Source organism: Plectropomus leopardus, chromosome 17 (assembly GCF_008729295.1).
Source record: "Plectropomus leopardus isolate mb chromosome 17, YSFRI_Pleo_2.0, whole genome shotgun sequence".
NCBI lineage: Eukaryota > Metazoa > Chordata > Actinopteri > Perciformes > Serranidae > Plectropomus > Plectropomus leopardus.
Window position 1 is genome coordinate 22968690 of NC_056479.1, and position 20955 is coordinate 22989644.

Consider the following 20955-nt stretch of genomic DNA (forward strand, 5'->3'; position numbering starts at 1 on the left):
TAACATTAAACATAAATGATCTAATTTTCATCATTTTGGGACCATTTTTGACAAAAACATTTTCACTTTGAAAAGTTATCTCTTAGATTCAGTGTGTTTTGGAGAGAGACATAAATAAATCATATATTTTTTTGAAACATGTGAAGTTGTTTCTTAAATCAAACCAATATGCAGTAGTGTCTCTGAACTCTTTCATTCTCGGAGGACCGCCAAATATTTTTCGTCCACATTTGATGTTTCCTTCAACAGGCAGCAGAACTTCAGGGTTTTTTATCATAAAATATTCCCATGGAGTGCCTTACATCTTCTACAGTGCATATCTTCAGTTCAATGCAGTCGTTTTAGTTTATAAAATACCCAATGTGACCTAACCCTGATAGAGTACAGCTCTGTATCAGACACAGTAGTCGACTTCCTTTTCCCTGCTGCGTTTGGTCCATAATATAATATATAGATCCACTTCATAAAGCCTGGATCAAAGCCAAATATGTGGAGAACACACTTAAGAGATCCATTAAACCCTGTTAAATGGGTTTCCCCGCATTCAAAGCACAGGCTGCACATGAGGTTATCATGGTCATCACGAGTAAACCAAGATGTCTAATATATTTTTCATCCACATTATTTAAAGTAATTGGTTTATAAACACAATCTGCATTATTTAGGCCTATTTCAATATTACTTTTCATGATCAAGTCATTGTTCTGCAAGTCACAAGCAGATCTCAAGTCTTTGCACTTAAGTCCCGATTCAAGTCTTACGTCAAGACAAGCAAGAAACAAGTCCTCAACATTGAGTTTTTAGTCCTCGACAAGTCATAATGCACTCTTCAGATCAAGGTCATGGCCACTTCTGATGAAAATAATTGAACTCACATCATGTCTTCTTGTTTTAGAGCATATCTATAATACTTGAGATTTAACCCTTTAAAACCTGAGCAAAGTGGCTTTTTTCACAAACATGGAAAACAGTTTTCTGTACAAATTAGCTAGACTTAGTTTTAAAAAGTTTCAAGAAAATTACCTAAAAATACCCCCCCCCCCCCCCCCCCCAAAAAAAAAACCCCAAAAAAAGTTCTAAAATTAAATAACAATTATAAATGTAAATAATAATAATTCTTGATAATTCCAAGAATTAATATAGTTGTCTTGGCATTTATCTTTAGTTATTTGAAATGTTCCAACTATTCTCTGTTTTTGAGCTAATTTTCTCCAGCACCTTTTCATTTTTAAAAAAGGGTTTAAAAAAATGGCTTAAAATTCACTTAATTAAAAAAAGCGTCCACTAGCAGTTTAAATTGAAAAGGAAGTTCTACATATAGTTCTCATCCATGAATGTTAATGCTACATTTTGGATCTTTGTATATAAATCATCTCAGGACAGGACCCCCGCGGTCTCCAGGGTTACGGGACTCAAACTCAGGCATCCGGTGTGTTAATCTGCTGGTCTGGATGCATTAAATCGCCGGCAGCAGCAGTTTTCTACTTTCTGAACATAAATTGTTTGTAATCTGTGTGTGAGACCTCTGTTTTTTGGGAGCCTTTGTAATTAATCTCTTGCCCTATAGTGGCTGCTGCCCATCCATAAACCAAACTGCGGTCCAGCGCAGAGCCAGAGCGACGTCACGCGGCTGGGAGAGGGCGTCAGTGCGCCTTCACGAGCTCCACACACACGCGGAGGCATGTTTACCGAGTGGGGAGAGTTTGATCCGACTTGCAGAGCGCGCATGTGGACTGTCACCCTGTCCGGGACCGAGCAGACAATGAAGAGAGGCGACACTTTTTCCCCCTGATACATCTGTAATAAGATGAGAGGCTTTGTGTTGAGCCTGATGAGTTCAGGAGGAATTTTAAAGGGATCGATCACAGTTTACACAGAGGAAATGTCCACAACTGCAGGTCCGACCATCCCCTCATCTCAGCTGACATCGGATCAACTCACAGTGGTGGCTGCATCCTGTAAGTAAAACCTTTTAAACTGACCAAAATTATCAAAAAGAAGCAAATTTATCTAGAAAAACATCTGTCTTGATTGTTTTTCTCTTGTCTGCTTTCACTTAATCTAGACATATTGCAGCATTGTGATAAGCGTTGTAGTAGATAATTTCTTTTTATAGATAACAGCTAATTTTCACATATTACTCTCAAAGCTCTAAGCCATAATTAGCTGATGACAGTGTGTTATTTTCCAGCTGTCATTGTTTTTGATAGACAGGTGGAGCAAAATAGAAAGAAAAAATACACCTTTAAGAAGAGACAGACTGCCAATCAAAACTGCTTAAAGTGAATCAAGTTGCTAAAGTCAACCAAATTTGAAGATTTGAACTGTTAAAAGGACAAAAATGTTCTTTTACAGGTTGTTTTTAAAGCCTAAAAAAGAAACAATGCATGTCTGTGTAACCATGATTAACAAACATTTCCTTTTCTCCTGCTTTTCAAACAGTTTCTTCCCTGGTGTTCTTTGTGGTTATTGTGGTGCTGCTGTCCATTATTTACCGCAAGGATCTTCAGTGCTGCAAACTCCGCTCCTATCAGGGGCCTCATGCAGATATGGTAAGACAAAAACAAAAGGGAGAAAGTGCCCTTTTGTGCTTAGTTTTTCTCTTTAAAGTGACTTCAGTTTTGATCCTGATCCAGCTCAGATTGTGAGAGAGGAGGACCCAGGCTCAAAGACACCATGTGCACTCAGTGTCGCGCCATTAAGAAGTGTCAGAATCAATTTGCATGGCTGTGGGAAAGGGACTACAATAAACTTGATATGATCATTGTCAGGCGATGGATTTGCCTTAGCTGAATTAGCTGCCCTCCAGAAATATCTGCCACAGTAACTCTAATGGAATTGGACAGAATTAGCACTTACCACGCATATTGATGCTACTTCAGCACCAGTTGTAATTAAATCAAAGCAAATCGGATTTTGTTGCTAGCATCGGCATACCAGGTGAAGCAAAACAACCTAATCTTTAAGGTTTTTAAGGGAGTTTGTGGCGTTTTATATCATCTATTTTTCACAAATCTCTTTATCTGCGAGAGATAACTGGCTGAATGTGTGTGAAGCTGCAGGCGATGGTGCAGGATGAGGTGAAAGGAAATGTAAACAGTCCACCAGAGGTAACTTTTCATTGGTTGCCCATTCTCTCTGCTTCCTCTCCCTGACTTGTTTCTCACCTCTGTGAGTCCCAGGGGTGAAGTTGGAGTGTTATCTTCGGATTGCAGAGACGTAACCCGTCAAGCCTCCCCCGCTTTAACAGACAGGAAGCTCTGTTCGGCTGTGGTTTTAATGGAGAAGTCCTGTTGTCCCGTTTAGGGAACTAACAGAGCGTTTCAACAGTACAAAGAGGCCACGCTGGCCTCTGGTTATAGCTGTATCTGTACACGGTGTGGCTGATAAGACAACATTAACTTACTGTCAGGGTCAGTACAGTAAACTTCACGTGACAGACTGTAAAACACAGAGCACAGAGTACCAGAACCTGAGTCATGGATGGATTACTGAATGGGCCCACACAAGGCAACCACAAGGACACACAAAATGACAAGGAGATGCAAAGAAACTGCAAATAGATAGAAAACAATTCTAAATAGACATAAAACCACAAGGAGAACTACAAAGTGACGCAGAGCGTCCAAAAAAAAAAGATATAAAATGACCCCAAAGATCCATAAAATAGCCACAGAGACACAAAATTACTACAACAACAAAAACGCACAAAAAAACCCACAAGATGACCTGTAGGAGATCCAAATAACCACAAAAAAAAACAAAAAAACCCACAAACCCAACAAAAGATCCAAACGACTACAAAAAGACAAAAAAGAATCACACCAAAGACATAGAAGGAGACACAGAAAATGAACAAGGCACAAACTTGCCTCAAAGGGATACAAAATAACCACAAGGAGACACAAAATGACCTTTAAAGACACAGATTACCTCAGGGAGACACAAAATAACAAAAAGAGACTCAAACGACTGCAACAAGACACAAAAAACCCCAAAAAACACACGAAAGTACCGTTAAAAAAAAGAGGCATAGTGACAAGAGTCTGGGTGTCTTTCTCCTTTGTAGGAGAGGTGTTGGGGCCCTTTGCATATCTGTGCCCAGGGGCCCATTGTCTCATAATCCGTCCATGGTCTGAATACATTTAAGAGTAGTCAGATATTGTTCCTGAAAACTCATTCTTCCATGTAATTGACGTGTGTGATACAGAAAAAGAAAAGTTTTTTATTTTTTTATTTCTTAAGAAAACAGAAAGGGAAGGTTAGTCATTACTCGCACACAAAAACACTCGTTCATTGTGTTCCTGTGGAACATTTCATGTCTTCGACTTCATCGTCACATACCTTTCCCTGCTTCAGTTTGCACCATGAATAGTGGGCAGACCCCACTGTGGGTGTTGGGGACACAAGGGGGACAATGGATCTCCTTTAGGTTTGCTGTGGTGAAAAAGGCACGCTGCCGCTGGGGTCCTCCCCCGACTTCAACACTGATTTTACACGGTTGTGCTTTTTCACACTGGCTGAATCAATGGCAGGAGACAAAGGGACAAGTCTGCTTTTTTCTCCTTCTTGAGCACTTTTTTTTGGCTTCTTAAAAATACAAACCAACCAGGGAAAGTGACCTCTGACATCACCTTTTTGGTGTCGTCTCTCCCTCTGAAATGATGTGAGGGTTATGGCAAAGGTCGTAAGAGTGCGTCATGCTAAGTGTGAGTGATGTCATTGTTTAACCGGCCTGGGAAAATGATAATGCTGATATTTTAGTGCTGCTTTTTACATGCTGAACTCCTGCTTTTGTTGCCTCGTAGTCGGTTGAAATCTCCCTGGTAATTGCAGCAAAAGTTGTCCCAACATCTCTTATCCTCACGCTGGATTTAAATCCCAGTCAGGCAACAAATTGACTTTTGTTGTAATGCCGGCCCAAATGACATACGAGGCCATAATGTGTATTGGAGTGTGCTCGTTAAGAGGTACCTGCTGCATTTACAAGGGGAAGAGAGAGACCACACGGTGTGGTTTGTTGCCTAGGGACCCTGCTGACACCGTGGGACATCACATTGTTCTCCACACAAAGGAGACTCATTTAGACTCAAGGCAATTACCTAGCTTTCCTGGCAGTCTTTTTTTCTGGATCCTTGCACCTCATACAGTGAGACACTGACAGGTCTTGTTTTAGGGTGGGTGGGACTGGGAGGAGGCACGGAAATTGGAGGGTGGTCTTCTTATTGATTAGATAATTTATGGTATTGCTTAACCAGCCGCTGTCTACAGTGATTAAACAAGGCATGAACATTGGTTGATTGGGCTGAAATTAGTGGCTTTCTGAACAACTGCAGCAGGATCCCGAGTCAGAATGAAAACTGGGAAATGTAATTAATAACTGAGGCTTTGCTCTCTGAGACATGCTTGTTCACGTCATTACTGCTTGTGTTGCAGGATGCTCCTCCTCAGTACTACAGCAGCAGGCAGACTCTGGTGGGATCTCCGTGTCTGGAGCAGACTCAGATCATGGAGGATAATAACACTCAGGTGAGAGAGTGCAGCAGCACATTAGCATCATCTGCTATCAGCCACTCAAAGCATCGCTTCACTTCTGTGTACACTGTTGCAGTAAATAAGGACACACTCTCTGTTAGGGCTGACTAATATATCAATATTATGCCGATACTGTGCTATGAAACAAGAGATCGCCTTAGATATTGGATATCATAATACTATATATCCTAACAATTTCTATGCTATGTAATAAACGAGGGCTGGTCCAATATTGGTTTTTCAGGGCTGATACCAATACCGATTATTGGGACTCAATGAGACGGATAATCAATATTTAGAACCAATATGCATTTACAATAATTATGAAAATATTTTAGTAAATTTAGAATTTGGAATATAACAAACTAACACTGTAACTCTGTTTAAAAGCCTTTAGCAAATGTTCAACCAAAAGACTTTCAACATCATATGCAGCAAGTTCCCACCAAAAAGTTCAGTGAAATTTAAATTTAATTTGAATTTAAACTTTCTCTGCATGTATTGCAGACTGCCTTCCCTGGTGTTGGTTGAGTGTAATGCGCACACTTTCTCCGCAATTAGTTTTATTTGGCAATCATTAAAATAAAACGCAGATACAGATAATCATCAAAATGCCAACTATTGGCCTCCATAATTGGTCAGGCCGATAATCTGTTGACCCCTAAAATTATCTGGGTGTATTAGTCTGCTTTTTAGAAATTCGATTTAGACTGATTTCAGTCGGACGACATGTTTACATGTATTTTAAAAGTCCAGTTTTAGTCAAATAAACACAATAATTTGACTCTTTCTAATATTATTTAAACATACTGTCTGTTGCAATATTAATATTGAAGTATTTAGTAAAAATTAGCATGATATTTTATTTTTTCTAGATTGCCCAGCCCTCTGTTTCCTCTTTCAACTCATACGGTACAATACATAATCACCTCTTAGGTGAATGTTTCAATGACCGCAGCTTTAAAGTGGGTTTCAATGATCCACAAATCCTCAGCACATAAAAACGTCTACTTGCTGTCCCTAATAAGTGTCCCTCTGTGTTCGGGCCCGTGTGTCTCAGCAGGCGGGTCAGCTGTTTTACGTCGGCCTGCCCTCCAGCTACAGCCTGCCCTCTCTGGAGACCCCCCTGCCGAGGCTCCCCTCCTACGAGAGCGTCCGAAAGAAGGACCGCCAGAGGCAGATCCACATGATGATCGCAGACCGCTTCGGCCTCAATGGACCCATTGTGACCGAGGTCGGCTAAATTAGGGATCAGGACTGTGTCTCAGCACTTGATACAGTCACAAATGCTTTGACAATGGGGTGTTTCAGGTGCTGTTGTTAATCCATGGGAAGAGAGGAGAAGTTTGACTCCTATTACAGCCTCAAAGAATGCCAAAGCTCGTATAAACTCATCTTATTATGAAGGCCCCTCATCTGTAGTTTCACAATGAATGGATATAATAAGGAGCAGGCTCTTTCTATTATGACCAAGCCGTCATACAATATTGTAACAAGAGCTTGTTCAAAGATTAGATTGCATTCACAGTGCAGTAAACAGGATGCGCTATCAGCTCATCTAATGCTCGCTGCTGAATTGTGCTGGCGGCCGCGTTTCAAGGTTTTACCGTGTTGATCTTTCGCTGAGCTTTTGACTCGCACAACGCTTGAGCAAACAAGGTAATGAGAAAAAGGCACATCAAACATAATTAAAGCCTGCATCCTGAGTGCAAACAGTGCCCGGGAATGCAGCTTTGTGCTCCTGTCTTCTACTGTTTTTTTTTTTCTCTTTGACCTCCCCTTTTTTCCTTAATTAAACACTCCTTAGCATGGCTGCCCATCTCTGACACACACGCACAAAGAAGACACATACACACACACACTACTTTCCAGTCAACCCATCACCAGTCACTGAAAAGTCTCCCTGCCCCCTTTTTAGACCGTGCTGGGAGTTCAGCTGATGGCCCCTTAATTTAAACCTGTCTGTCCCGCGGCCCCGAGGCAGGGTAGCAGTAAAACTTTGCGGCCTGGTGTGTGTGCGGTGTGTGTATCACACAGAGGGCAGGGTTGTAGGGTTGCTCTTGTCGCCGGAGGGTCTCCAAGCAATTAAAAGATAAGAAGACCCAGTCGGGGAGTTAGGATCTGCCAGATGTGATCAGAAAGATAATGCACTGGAGGAAAATATATTCCAGGCGGCCAATATTAATTGGTAATGTAAATACAAACATGTTCCACTTATTTTTAGGGATGGATATCAGACCTCAGGATGTTTTCCAAAACAGCACTTTCATCCTGGGAAATAATATTTTCTGTCTGTCCTGAAGAATTTTGTGGTTATCACTCTAAGTGATTATACTGTTGTGTAGATTAGACAGGTAGCAGGGACAGTGTCCTTTTGGAGGTAAGATAAACCTCCATTACAATCCCAAAAAATATGAGAAATCTTTAAAAGGATCCCAATATGTAAACTCTCCAAGGGTTACCAAGTGAGCAGCAAGTTCACCTATTTTTTTAAATTTTTTTTCATTGTACCTCATTACCAAATGAAACTTCAAATTTCAAATCTTTGCTTTAACCAGCATGACTTTTTTTAATCTCTCGGGGTTGTAAACACAACATTGCCATTATTACCTCATAAAGTTATCATGCAGACATTTTGGTAAAATGTTGCCTATTTAAACATCCAGCAGTCACAAAAGGACACTTTCATTCATTTGGGGGTGTTTTTGCCCAGTATTCACACTCATGTAGCTCTGTTTTTTTTGTTTTGTCTTCAGCAATATTGGAACCTAGCAGCTACTTTCTGACGAAAAAAGCGTCTAGGGGGCAAAGGCCAATATTTTGGGCTGATCCTGTGTAGCCAGTGAATATCAAGGCCACGACTTCCTCTTACGTGTATTGGTCATTTCAGCTAATCTTAATAAGAAGATATCTACATATAAATACAGATAAATTCTGAAAAGGATAATACAAAACCAATTCAGATGATAGTCGATTGGCTCCAAAATTACATTTTGGAACGGACTGTTTACCTGCTGTTAAAGCATAATTGGTCAACACTACTTGAACCCTAAACCAGAACACTTCCAATAACAAATATTGCCAAAAAATAAATTATATGTTTATTATGTTAGTTTTCATAGTCACATAACATATAATTGAATTAATATCATGATAGTGTCAACAAAAACTGAAAATTCTAGGCATCTTGCAAATAAACTTTTGGGACTAAAGTTGGATTGAATTGTATTACACTGCACAGATTCCTGTTTCAAACGTCTGTCTTGTTTCTCTTCAGCCTCCTCCAACGTATGAAGAGAGTATCCGTCAGTCTATGGAGCTGCCGTACAACATCCTCTCACCCAGTCTGGACATCTCCCCCCCTCAGACTGTCTATACCAGCACAGCGGCCGGCACACCTCATCCAGTCCACTCTGACACCAACAGCAGCGTCCTACCTGTGTGATTACTGAGTGTGCTTCTCAAGCCGTTTCATGAACGTGACAGACATGCGATTGATCAAAACACAGAATAAAAAAAAAAACACAAGACATGTTGAAGACTAGATCCTTCACACAGGCTGATTCAGATACCTCAAGACTGAGTTTATGTTGAGAGACGGCTGATAGAGGAGCAACCAAAGAGAAGCCTCGGAAAAGGACTCCTTTGGCTTGGCACATTTGAATGTTAAAAACACTTTGTTATTGGTCACGCTGATGAATTTCAACACTGGATATTTACATTTCCTGAGGTGGCTGGTACATCTTAAAGAAGAAACATGAGGACTACAGGACTTATACCAAAAAGAGAACCACTGTTTGTTGATTATGCTCTATTAGTGAACATCTGTCTTCTCTTTTATTGTGCGGTTCCTGAGACAGAAACCTCATTGCCTGGTTTTTGAGGTTATCCGAGACCTGTTTGTGTCTGTACTCTGCTGAGGCCGAGTCATACTGTCATACAGCATGTAATTGAGCCTGAGAGCGCAAGAATTTAAAAAAAGGTGCTAATGAGAGTGCCTTCCATCAAGTTATACTAAGATATATTAATGTCATTTACCCCCTTGCTTATTTTTTAATCTTAAAGGGACAGTCCACTTCAAAATCTAAAATAAATATTTTTTCTCTTAGCTGTAGTGCTATTTATCAGTCTAGATTGTTTTGTGTGAGTTGTTGATATCGTCCGTAGAGATGTCTGCCTTCTGTAGTGGAACTAGACGGCACTCGGCTTGTGGTGCTCAAAGTGTCAAAAGAATACATTTGAAAAATTAAACAGCAATGTCTCTTTCCAGAAATCACGACCCAGTTACTCAAGATAATCCAACGACCTTGTTTTGAGCAGTAACTATTTTCTTTCTAATGAACTACACACTCCAACTGAAACACAGCACAGATGGCAGCGAGCATCTACTCATGGACGAGAGGCTGGTGCTCATGACAAAGGCGAGATGTAAACATTAATGGCTCGGGAAAAAATGGTTCCACATTTTCCACACCTGGAAAAGTCATGAAATTAGTGAGGATGATTTAACATTTTAGAAAAGTCATGGATTTTTGTTGTGTAATGGAATTGTTTTGGTAATCTTTCATCAACATAGTGTAACATAACAGCAATTTTGTTATCTGTTGCTCTAATATTTGTTTATGTGTGACAATGTTTTTGTTTTTTTTTTACCATCACATACAGTTCATTTTTTCCTCAGATTTTGTCTCTTCCCTCATGTGTGCCAGATTGCTGGAATCTGATATGTTAAAAAAAATTCAGCAAAGTGGGGCAAGGATAACAATGATAATGGATCCTTGAAAAGTCTTAAGGTTTTTAAAAATTGTATGGGAATCCTGAATGGTGTCCTCACCAGCTTAGCTGTGATGTTAGCAACCTCAGTGGTGCTAGATGAGTAGTAGATGCATGCTTCTTTCTGCACAGTGATTCGATTGGTGGGTTAGTTAGTAAGAAAGTAGTTCCAACTCCTCACAACAACGTCTGTGAATTATGTTTTCAAGTTGATTTTTTGGTGTTTTGAGCACTGCAAGCCAAGTGCCATCTATTTCCATTTAATAAGAGAGAAGGCAGACATCTCTACAGCCGATATCACCAAGACTTTGCAACTCACACCAAAACAATCTAGACTGATAAATAGCACTACAGTAATGAGGAAAAATATGTATTTTTGTTTTTGGGGTGAACTGTCCCTTTAAGGCAGATGGGACTCTTGATGATTCTTTCTTCTTTAAAGTGAGGACAGAAACATTGATTTGTTTGTTCTGTTCTTTAAAAGGCTTCGAGGTGCGGAGTGAAGCCGCGTGACTTTGAAATGAAAACATCAGAGAAATACCGGGTTCTTTGTTGAGACCTGCTTTGTTTTTCTTTATCACACAAAGTTATTCTCTGTAATCCTTCATGTACACGCGCCAAATGTTTGCTCTGCACATTGTCATGAACTGTATTTATTGAAAAGAAAAATTAGCGACTTCTCATTATTTCTGAAAACAAGTGTAATAAATACTTGTATTGTTTTGTTGATTGAATTAAACAGCAGTGCCTCATTATGAATATTTAACAAGCATATTAAGATCAGTGGTCACAAACAGCTGCAGTACCACTTACAGTGAGGCTGCCCTTTGATAGCGTAGTTATATTTTCATCAACGTGTGTGTGTGTGTGTGCGTGTGTGTGAAAGACATAAAGACAACTTAAGGAAAATTCGAAAGGAGACTTTTTAGCGAGTACTTTCTCCTCTATTTTTTTCTATGTTCTCTAACTTCTAAAATTAATTTGCAGAGAAAAGCCTGACCCTTGTTTCACCCTGATTTTAAATGAAGCTACTTCAGTGCCTTTCCTTTTTTAACATTTGCAGCTCCTGTGATGTTTTTCTGTCGGCGCTTAAGCTAGTACTATTAGGATTCAAAAAGAAACTGCAGTCGTGTAATAATGAGACTGTGCATTATCAGAAATTTCACATTAAATAACATTTTCTTTGTATTTTCTTTTCATTGCGCAGTGAGGTGTATGTATGAGAAACAGTTAAGAATACTGAATACTGTTAAAATGTGTATATAGTTTTCAGTAGATCAAGAAAAGTCTATTTTGAGCAGTAAGGGCTTTTTGTTAATATTTACGTTAACAATGGATCATGTGACCAAATTTAATGTTAAAGGGTCATTTTGGTGGAAAGCCTGGCTGAGGTCAACAGGCCGTGGAGCCTGCAGGCAGAAAAATGTCCCTGGTCCCTTTGACTGAAAAAGACAAAGACATCACTGTTTGTGAAACTCTAAAATTTAAAACACGGGTTCTATATCTGCCAACAAAGTGTGTTGTCCTTTTCACTAGTGAAGCTGAATGCAAATTTCCACATTTGTGGACATTATTATTATTATTATTATTATTATTACTATTATCATTGTTGTTGTTATTTTTGTTATTTTCTCATTTAAAAATATAGATTTTTTGCCTACTGGAAGAAGTAAAATGTTAGTTGTTAATGTTATTTTATTTTTATTTATCCTTCATTTAGCCAGGAAGGTCTCATTGAGGTCTCTTCTCCCATGGAGTCCTGGTTTAACTAGAAATAAGCAGTGGATCTACAATGTTCCTGTGTTATTAATATTGAAAATATCAGTTCTATGATCATTAAGTCAAAGGGGGGCAGCATTGCAGCAATCTAAGCTTATGTCACTATGAACATGTATCAGGCTGAAGTGTGTTCCAGTTAGTGTGGAAGATTTAGTGGCATCTAGTGGTGAGGTTGCAGGTTGCAACCAACTGAATACCCCTTCCCTCACCCCCTTTTTCCCCAAGCATATATGATACCCTATTTTGGCCTTTAATTCAACATAAAAACATGAAAGGCCCTATCTAGTTTGGTTTATCTGCTTTGGGCTATTTAAGAAACATGGCAATCTCCGTAGACAAGGACCTGCTCCCTGTGTAGATGTAAATGGCTCATCCAAATGAAACACAACAATTATAGTTTCAGGTCATTATACACTAATGAAAACATAACTATGAATATTATGTTCCATTTCAGCCAATAGATGCCCCTAAATCCTACACACTGAACCTTCACATTTAAAATACTATCATCAGTTTAAGTTTTGCTGGTATAATTTGGAGTATTCTGATCCCTCGTGTAAATAACATAGAAATACAATGTTATAAAAATTCTCCAGTACAAGCAGAGAAAATACTAGGAATATTCTCAATAAAATTTAGGCTACTTTAATGGGATCTACATCCAAATTCATACATGTAATTCGTGATGTCAACAAGCATAAAGCACAAATATGTACAAATGTTGATTGAACTTTCTGAAATGGCATATTGGAATTCTTAATCTATGTGGTGGTCCCCTTCAGGGTGTCAAAAACTAAAGTATTTGTTATACAGCTGAATGTGTTATATTATTATGTGATCTAGGATTATTCTTACTGATATATAAACATGAGAGGAGCATTTTAATGTATGTGGTTGAGATGGGGTTTATTTGAACAACTTTGCATGCTGTTATCAAGGTCATTCTTTCACCATGCATTACATTTCATAAATTGGTAATGTTTTATATATATAGCTATCAAATGGATGTAATGGGGTAAAAAGTATAATATTTCCCACTGAAATGCAGTGGAGTGGAATCAGGCCTATAATAAAGCAAGTAACAGTTCCATATATTTATTTCCGCTAAATCATCTATGTTTAGAGCCAGAAATCACTGTTATACCAGAATAACCCTGAACCTGCGTCAGTGACAGCGTCATAGTGACCTCACAAACATGGCTGCGCGCGTTGTCCACTGAAGGACCTCGTTCGTCACTGACGGAGAAAGCCGAACGCTCCCGAGCAGCCGAGTGTCAGTCTGGCATGTAAACAAGGTCAGACACTGCAGCAGCACTCAGTCCAAACATTTCCTCCAGACACGGACAGCTGCTCGCTTTTTACGCAGGAGAAGACGAAAACTTCTTTACCAAACCTCTGAGGAGACAGGTAGGCTCGTGCGACATGAGCGCGTTATTATCGATCGTGTGTTATTTGTGTTGTGTGCAGGACGCACTGCAGTTATATGACATTACAAGCATAAATGTTTAAAATGTGTCATTGTTTTTCATGCACAGCTGCAGATAAATCAGTTTGCAGTGTGTGTAGGGAGACTGACTGCAGCTATAATCCAGATTTGCCGCAAAGTCACACGACAAGTGTGTTTACCTCCTGCGCAGTCATCAGCTGGCCTCAATCTGGGTCGCTCTCACGCTGCAAAAACTGCATGGTCATGTTTTCCCACGACATTGACAAACCTCTCTAACGAAGCATTTCCTTTTCAACACATTCTGGCTTGATTTCAGTCTCTGCAATTCCAATATCTTACATTTATTTATGCAAAACTATAATTTCGTGTAATATTTTCAACATAAATCAGCATCTGCGGACGTTGTATTTAAACACAATATATGAATCACATATATATGAAGAAATACCCGAATGCTGCAGCTCGGTTAAGCTTTACTGAGCATTTGTGCTGCAAACATAATTTTTCTTTTAATAATTAATTTCAATGCAAAACTTTACTGGTAGCCAAACCAGACTGTGTTTATTTGGACTGTAGATTATCACTTGTTCCATAGAAGTAAATCGGGGTTGAAGTGATATGCAAGTAGTACATAGAGTCTTAATTTACATCAGTGCATTCACCCACATCCCTCTGACAGCCAGTTTAAACTGGTCATCCCAACAGCCTCAGTGCCAACCACACACTGCAGACTGAGCTCATGCATTTTTCTGCAGATGACGTTAGTGCGAAAGTGGGTGAGGGGGGCAGAAAAGAGGGACACTAACCAAGGACACACTCAGACTGGCAGCTGGAAGTGTGCAGGCCCTGTCACGTTTCACACACCCTGCTGTGATTGCTGTATTCTGCTCCAGTTAATGATCGATTGTGTTTTCTCTGATATGACCTCCTGAAAAGACTTCCTGCTGGACCCATTCCTCACCAGAGATAATTTAACTTTATTAACTTTTTGTTTTTAGTAATAGCTGATAAAGCCAAGGCCAAGCCCCACTTTTTAATAAGTTGTTGTGATCACACTCGGTTGTTATGTTTTCTGAGCGGCCACGTGAACTTTCCATCACATGTTAAATCATTTACAGTACACAATATACTGGTGTTTTGGAGATAAACATTAGCTGTGTCCCAGTTTAAAGGATGACTTAATACCAATAGGTGGGAGCAGATAGGACAGTGAAAAATGTCCCACACCAAAACAAACATTGCATTTGGGTTCCATACATTTTTTTTAAACCAAATTACCTTAAAATGTTTGGCCAGGTATCCTTACAGTGACATGATTTCACAGTACAAGTTGTGATGTTTCATATCAACACAATGACAAGACTGATGTGGCCATAGAAGTTTTTGGATCATTTACTTAAGTAAAAGTAGAAATACCATCTAAAACACTACAAATGTAATCCCCAAATTCATCATGTTACCTAAGTAGAAGTAAAGAAGTATTTTCAGTAAAATGTAATAAATCTCTATGTGTGAAACATCAGTTACTACAGCGTGTTTGTCACAGGTGGAAGTAGTACTATGTTAATTTGCATTATTACTATCAAAATTAACTACATAAATAAATAAATAAAGTATCAAAAGTGATAAAGTGAAAAAGAACTCCCTATGCACAATGGCTACTGTTAACTTAATATATATTTTTTTCTTTTTTTATCACCAGCCAGTGCATGTAAGATCATTTTACTGTTGTAGTTTATCAACGAGGAGTATATGAGTAGTATATTATATCATAAAAGCATATCATATGTTAATGTGATATGGATGGATTACTGAACAGGCCTACTGGGCACAGGGTCAGGGGCCCAAAGTGTCAGGGACACCCTAGGCCTTCCACCTGTTTTACTGAAAATAAATCAAAATAAATACATAAGGAGCAAAAGACACCAAAAGGCATACAAAATGACTAAATGAGACATAAAACAACCAAAAAGACACAAAATGACCTCAAAGAGACACTAAATAATTAAAAAGGTGTCCATACAAACATAAAGAGACACAAAATTACCAAAAAAAGACACACATTGATCTCAAAGAGACACTAAATAACTAAATAGCTATGAAAAGGGGCAAAACAACCCTAAAGAGACAAAAATGACCATGAAAGAAAACAAAATGACCTCAAAGAGAAACTAGATACGAAAGGGGGCAAAGCAACAAAAAAGAGACACAATATGACTAAAAGCACACAAAACTACCCCAAACCCCACAAAATTTCTACGAAGTGACACAAAACAACTACGAAGAGACACAAAATTACGAAAGAGACACATAGTTACCAAAAAAAGACACAAAATGACTAAAAAGACACAAAACTATGTCAAAGAAACACATAATAAGTACAACAGCTGAAACAACCAAAAAGAGACACAAAATCATGCAAAAATCCACAAAATTAAGACACAAAATAACCACAAAAAAGGGCAAAACAACAACAAAGTACAATATTATCCTCTAAAAATGTAATGGAGTGAAAGTATGTAGTATCATAAAATGGAAAAAAAAAACTCAAGTAAAGTGCAAGTATGTCAACATTATATTTACATGCAGCACTTTAGTAAATGGAATATAGCCAACTAGGAATAGCCAACTTGTAATGCTCTGTGTCAGAGTGTTCAGGCTGCTAACAGGAACAAATTACAAGTTTGCAGGTAAATAATTTTCTAATTTAGCATGTATCTGTGTGTATTTGCTGCAGGACTCTGTTACAGACCAGCCAAGATGATGCAGTGTTTTCACTTCATGGTGGAGCCGGCCAAAAACTTAACGGCCAAGATAAAGGTAACACTCTAAAACGCAAAATAAACTCAAAACAGTGCATGTTTAATGTGCAAACTTGTTTTTTTGGGTCATCTTGATACTTAAGCATATAGTTGACATGACAACATTTTTAAGTAGCATGTGACTGCACACATTTCTGTCCTTTCCTGGTTTAATTAAACAAGAGAGAGCTGCTGTGAGAGTTTGGAAGCCAGGGCTGTCTTTCTTTTCTGCTGACAGGAACAGAGCTGCGATGTGCATTTTAATCAGCCTGAGTGAACCCCTCCTTTCTAGTTTGACCTTATTACTCTCTAAGGCTCTTGTAAAGCAGCACTAAGTCTCCTCCAAATGTCTTTTTTTTGCTGAGAACTCTTTTCTTTTCACACACTTTCCCACAGAAAATGCTTTAATTTTTAATTATTTTTCACAGGAATCGCACAAGAGAGCGAAGAATGGGAAGAGGGAGCCTCTGGATGAGGATCAGCTGTTTGTTGTGGATCTGGCTAGAGATCTCAGCCGAGTGTGCCAGGTAACAGTTCGCTCATTAAACCAGAAGTTATTTTATTAGACTATTCAAAAAAAAATTCTTTACATGTGTCTTCCTCTCACCAACCCCACATTTCCCTTTCTTGTGTCTCTGTTTTGCCTCTGCAGAGGTCTTCAGTCCTGGACCACATCTGGAACTTGGATGACACCTGGTCGACCTCGCTGTGCAGGGTCTTCATTGTACAGTGGGCCTCCATGTTAGAGAGCAAGGTGAGAAAATCATCCATTCCCAGAAGAGAGCATCAGGACAGTATATAACTGTACTTACAAACTGTGCAGTATGGAAGCCCATTTCTGCCAATGTGATTAAAAAAAAAACTTGGCAGTTATGATAATGACATACCTTATCAAAAATAATGAGCTATTTGAGTGTCTCAAAATAATGGAAAAAAGTTTACTAAGTCATTGTTTCGAGAATGTTTCTCATTATTTTTAAGATACCGTATAATTATTTTGAGATAATGAGTCATTATTTAGTAAGTATTTTTTTAAAAATTAAATTTTGAATTTAAAATTTTTAGAAACTGATAAAAAGTCATGTTTTTTAGTTATTAAGCCATTTTTTGCAATACTAAATTATTTTTTGAGAAACTGTCTTTTTTTTTTTTACAATACCATGTCATTATTTTGTGATAAGTTATTATTTGCAATACTAATCTATTCTTTTGCAATACTAAGTCATTATTTTGTGATACTTAGTCATTATTTTGCAACACTAAGCCATTATTTTGAGATACTATGTCATTTTTGAGAAACAAATATTTTTGTGATACTTTGTCATTATTTGTCATTTTTTGCAATGCTGTCATTATTTTTGTGACACTAATCCAATATTTTTGCAACACAAAGTCATTATTTTGCAATACTAGGTTGTTATTTTCATTATTGCATTGTGCAGAGAGGTTTTACCACTGATGTTTGTATGTTTCTGTGTGCAGAAGAGGCCCATGCAGACGGATGGCTGGCCAGAGATGGATGAGGTCAAACATCCTGATGTAATCAATGAGCAGGACCTGCTGCAAGCCAAAACTGTGATCCTCAACTGGGTGAAGGACCTGAGAGCTCAGCCTGAGGTGCGGAGTTCAAATATACCATTAACATTTCCTGCTCACCTGACTCTGCTCACTCAATAGACATATTTTATTCATATTGATCATCTTGCAGCAAAGCGTGTGGCCGGGGGAGCCTGTGGCAAAGGTTCTGGAGGACCTGCAGTCCGCCTGGCGCTGGGGCCGCATGCCCAACCTGCTGATCGCTATGGAGCTTGTCTTCTTTACTTTATTGGTGCAGCGCCCTGATAAGGTTGGAGTCAATGTAACAATTGACAGTTTGTGCTTAATCCTTGTGTGTTATCTGTGTTGTTCAGGTGTAATACAAAGCTTTTTGGTATGTTATGCAGGACACCATACCGCAGCAGTGGCTCATGTGGAAGCAGAGGACTCAGAAGATCGGTATATAAATCAAAACTTAATCAAAATCAATTTTGTTGATAATTTGGTGGCTTTAATCTTTTCTTTGTTTCATCTTTGATTATCTCCATCCAGGTGCCATATCCTACATTCCTCAGCCAGGTGAGTGATATGCTGAATGTGAACATGCATTTAAAACCATCACACACAACCGCTTCACTGCATGGTGTAGCTATCAACATTGTAGCGCTCTTTGTTTATACCATCATTGCTTTGGCAAAAATATCTGCACCATTAAAATATATGATTAAATGCAAGTCTTATTGTGAGGTTTAAAGCAAAGATGGTGGATAGTGCGCACATCCAGCTCAAGTTTGGTACAGATGCAATACGCAGTTTGTTGAAAAAGAGAATAATGCAAACCGTTATGAGATTAAACATGTCCTATACGGGCATATGTATCACATAAAGGCTACCATCTGGGCCAAACTGCTTTCTGCAGGACATTATACATTTTCTTAAATCTGTGCATACAGTAGTGAATAGTTTGGGGGATATCATCCTTTGTCTGTAGACACACATTTTTTTGTTCATATATGACAGCTGAAGTCAAAACATTACATCTATTAAATTTTTTTCTGAAAATTTCTCCTTTTCCTCAACATTTTCATTATCGTGGTATCCACTGTTTGCTCCTTTGATATTGGTTTTACAGCCTGTATTCTGGTAATGCAGCTGTGATTCTGTAAAATTGAAATGCAACATTATGTTGTTGCATTTACAGTGTTGGACACATATTTCTTACTACTTAAGCCATCTGTTTGTTTGTTTATTTTTGCAGTGTGGGACTGGATCTCAGATGCTGCAGGTACAGTATTCATTTTATCAAATTATGAATCATTACAATCCAGGCATTGGCAGCTTTTACTATCTAAAGAGTTATTTTTGGGCAAAAAAGCTGTCTGGAGCAGCATAATCTATTTGTTATGGATTTAGATCATCATCAGGATTTTGACACATTTTAGTCGGATGACACTCGCGCTTGTTAAAATGTATCTCATACTTGTTTCACCTGAGTATTCCCAGGTGAACACACAGTCTCATTTCATACTTACCACAATGATACATTAAACCTAAAAACTAAAAGTAGCCACTGGGTGTAAAGAGCCACATGTGGTGCTGGAGCCTCGGGTTGTCGACCCCTTCTTTACTAAACCTGTCTGGTGATGTTGTTTTTCTCTGTAGTGGAGGTGACTCTGGATCTGGACACGGCCAACCCTGATCTGCTCATCTCCAGCGACGAGAAGAGGATGCGCTGTGGCTTTGAGAGGAAGGATGTTCCCAACTACCATCAACGCTTCGACGGCTGGTGGTGTGCCGTCGGTGTGGAGGGCTTCAGCTCTGGACGGCACTACTGGGAGGTGGAAGTGGGCGAGCGGGACTGGAGGCTGGGTGTGGCCAAAGAGTCGGCCCTGAGGAAGGGCTTCAAGTCCCTGAACACAGATACGGGTTACCTGAGCCTGCGGCTGGAGAGGGGCACCGAGCTGAAGGCGCTGACGGTCCCTTTCACCGCCCTGCCACCCGGTCTTATTCCCCGCAAGGTGGGCATCTACCTCGACTACGACCGAGGCCAGCTGTCCTTCTATGACGTGGAGAAACGCTTCCACATTTACACCTACAACGAGAGCTTCCAGGAGAGGCTGTTCCCCTTGTTTGGCACCGTGGAGATCATCAAGGATTTGGTGATCAAGTCTCCATCAGCTAAAACCCAGTGTCTCTGTCCCGTGTCCTGCCTCTGGGGCTGAGCTCCCTGCTGTCACCTCTTCCTTTGAAAACCAGTAGATATCATAATAATGTATAACAAATGGTTATATAATAATCACTGGGAGGAATCAGAGATCCTGATGTAAAAGACCATCAATTTGCTATTGAATAGCTCCACTATGTGACCACTCTTTATCCTGCTGCTGCTGCTTTACTGTGATTGTTGCAACCACTTCCTCTCTATAGAGTAACAGCGCTTCTCTTTGCTCACACACGATGTATTTTCATATATTTGAAAGGAAACCTGTAGTATTAATGTCATGTATTGTGCAATATTAACCATGCAGTAAGAATGCAACTCTGTGAATGATAAATAAACCAAATCCATGTCTTACTCTTTGGTCTATTTATTAGTGCATTTAACATAATTAGTAATCAGTACATGAAAAAAAAGAACAATGCAGAAATCACTTTGCAGCATGCACAGAAAGAGACAAATCTACACTTGGAAAGAGAAATCTGACCTGCGAGCTAAAATGTGGTGTACATGGCAAAACCCAATCCCACTCAGGTCACAGTATCTTGGGTAAATAAGCTTGTAGTGTCAGTTATCAGCCTCAGCAACACTTCTCTTGTTTCCTCACTCCTCACCATCTCTCTTCTGTCTCTGTTGTGGTTGTTTCACATCCTTACTACTAAATATTTCGGGCACAATGAAAGAAGCCTCTTACCTGCAGATAATGGCAGAACGTTGGAGAAGCATATTGCATAGAAACAGCACTCAGGCCTAAGTGATCTTCACAGTTTATTGCAAGTGTTTTAAGATTTTTTTTTTTTCAGTTAGGTGCTTACATGTTACACACCGTGTGGTGGTGAGTAGATAATTAAGTACATTTACTCAAG

The 20955-nt window shown here is 39.2% G+C and overlaps 2 protein-coding genes across 2 annotated transcripts; both read left to right on the forward strand.

Annotated features, from left to right (window-relative positions):
* The first annotated feature begins 1882 nt into the window (after positions 1-1882).
* On the forward strand, positions 1883-9038 carry si:ch73-364h19.1. The gene is made up of 5 exons (XM_042504440.1): positions 1883-1958; positions 2443-2552; positions 5437-5529; positions 6599-6769; positions 8813-9038. The coding sequence occupies exons 1-5, from the start codon at positions 1883-1885 to the stop codon at positions 8978-8980; spliced, it is 618 nt and encodes a 205-aa protein (XP_042360374.1). The 3' UTR covers positions 8981-9038.
* Positions 9039-13319: 4281 nt separating this feature from the next.
* On the forward strand, positions 13320-20446 carry LOC121956276 (butyrophilin subfamily 1 member A1-like). The gene is made up of 10 exons (XM_042504415.1): positions 13320-13494; positions 16272-16354; positions 16764-16862; positions 16988-17089; positions 17818-17952; positions 18044-18181; positions 18279-18330; positions 18424-18450; positions 19130-19156; positions 19534-20446. Exons 2-10 carry the CDS (start codon positions 16295-16297, stop codon positions 20091-20093), a joined length of 1200 nt encoding a protein of 399 aa, XP_042360349.1. The 5' UTR covers positions 13320-13494; positions 16272-16294; the 3' UTR covers positions 20094-20446.
* Positions 20447-20955: the final 509 nt, after the last annotated feature.